This window comes from Poecilia reticulata, unplaced genomic scaffold (genome assembly GCF_000633615.1).
Source record: "Poecilia reticulata strain Guanapo unplaced genomic scaffold, Guppy_female_1.0+MT scaffold_212, whole genome shotgun sequence".
Classification (NCBI taxonomy): domain Eukaryota; kingdom Metazoa; phylum Chordata; class Actinopteri; order Cyprinodontiformes; family Poeciliidae; genus Poecilia; species Poecilia reticulata.
Genome location: NW_007615022.1, coordinates 115,772 through 116,781, shown reverse-complemented (window position 1 = coordinate 116,781; position 1,010 = coordinate 115,772). Strand labels below are relative to the sequence as shown.

The window sequence follows — 1,010 nt, the reverse complement described above, 5'->3', positions numbered from 1 at the left end:
GAACCACTAGAACAATGGGAATCACGGGAACAATGGGAATCACAGGAACAATGGGAACAACGGGAGCAATGGGTACCACGAGAACAATGGGAACAATGCGAACATTGGGAACCAAAGGAACAATGGGAACCACAAGAACAATGGGAATCACGGTAACAATGTGAACAATGGAAACACTGGGAACCAGGGGAACAATGGGAATCACGGGAACAATGTGAACAATGAACATTGGGAACAATGGCAACACTGGGAACAACGGGAACACTGGGAACACTGATATTTGATTTATTTCTCATTTTTCTGATAAATTCTTTCTCTCTAGAAAATAAATGAGACGTAAAGTGACGACCCGTCGGCGCTGACCCGGTGCATGATGGAGTTCTGGTGCAGGAAGGCCACGCCCTTCAGCAGCATCATCATGTAGCCCTTCACCTGAGCCGGGGTCAGAGGTCGCTGGGAGTTCCTGATGACCTCAGAGAGGTCAGAGAGCATGAAGTCAAAGACCAGGACGAAGCCGGTTCCATGAGGGAAGAAATCCTTCAGCTTCACCACCTGAGGAGAACCAGAACCAGAACCATCAGAACCACCAGAACCAGAACCATCAGAACCACCAGAACCAGAACCATCAGAACCAGAAAAACAACCAGAACCGGAACCATCAGAACCACAACCAGAACTGGAACCAGAACCACCAGAACCGGAACCATCAGAAGCGGAACCAGAACCACTAGAACCATCAGAAGCGGAACAAGAACCACTAGAACCGTCAGAACCACCAGAACCAAAACCATCAGAACCAGAACCACCAGAACCGGAACCAGAACTGACAGAACCAGAACCACCAGTACCGGAACCAGAACCATCAGAGCCAGTACCACCAGAACCAGAACCATCAGAACCGGAACCATCAGAACCATCAGAACCGGAACCATCAGAACCATCAGAAACAAAACCATCAGAACCAGAACCACCAGAACCGGAACCAGAACTGACAGAACCAGAACCACCAG

At 49.2% G+C, this 1,010-nt stretch overlaps 1 protein-coding gene across 7 annotated transcripts in view; it reads right to left on the bottom strand.

Annotated features, from left to right (window-relative positions):
* cdk20 (cyclin dependent kinase 20) overlaps positions 1–1,010 on the bottom strand; it is a 6,993-nt gene that overhangs the window by 2,345 nt on the left and 3,638 nt on the right. For 6 of the 7 annotated variants that reach the window (XR_532877.2, XM_017303222.1, XM_008402296.2 and 3 more), the window contains one exon: positions 364–552. The exons of the other annotated variant lie outside the window; for it this stretch is intronic. Coding sequence is in view for 5 of the 6 variants with exons in the window: in XM_017303222.1 (XP_017158711.1) it covers positions 364–552 (189 nt within the window). In the remaining variant the exon portion in view is untranslated. The remainder of the gene's footprint in view (positions 1–363; positions 553–1,010) is intronic. 7 annotated transcript variants of the gene reach the window in all.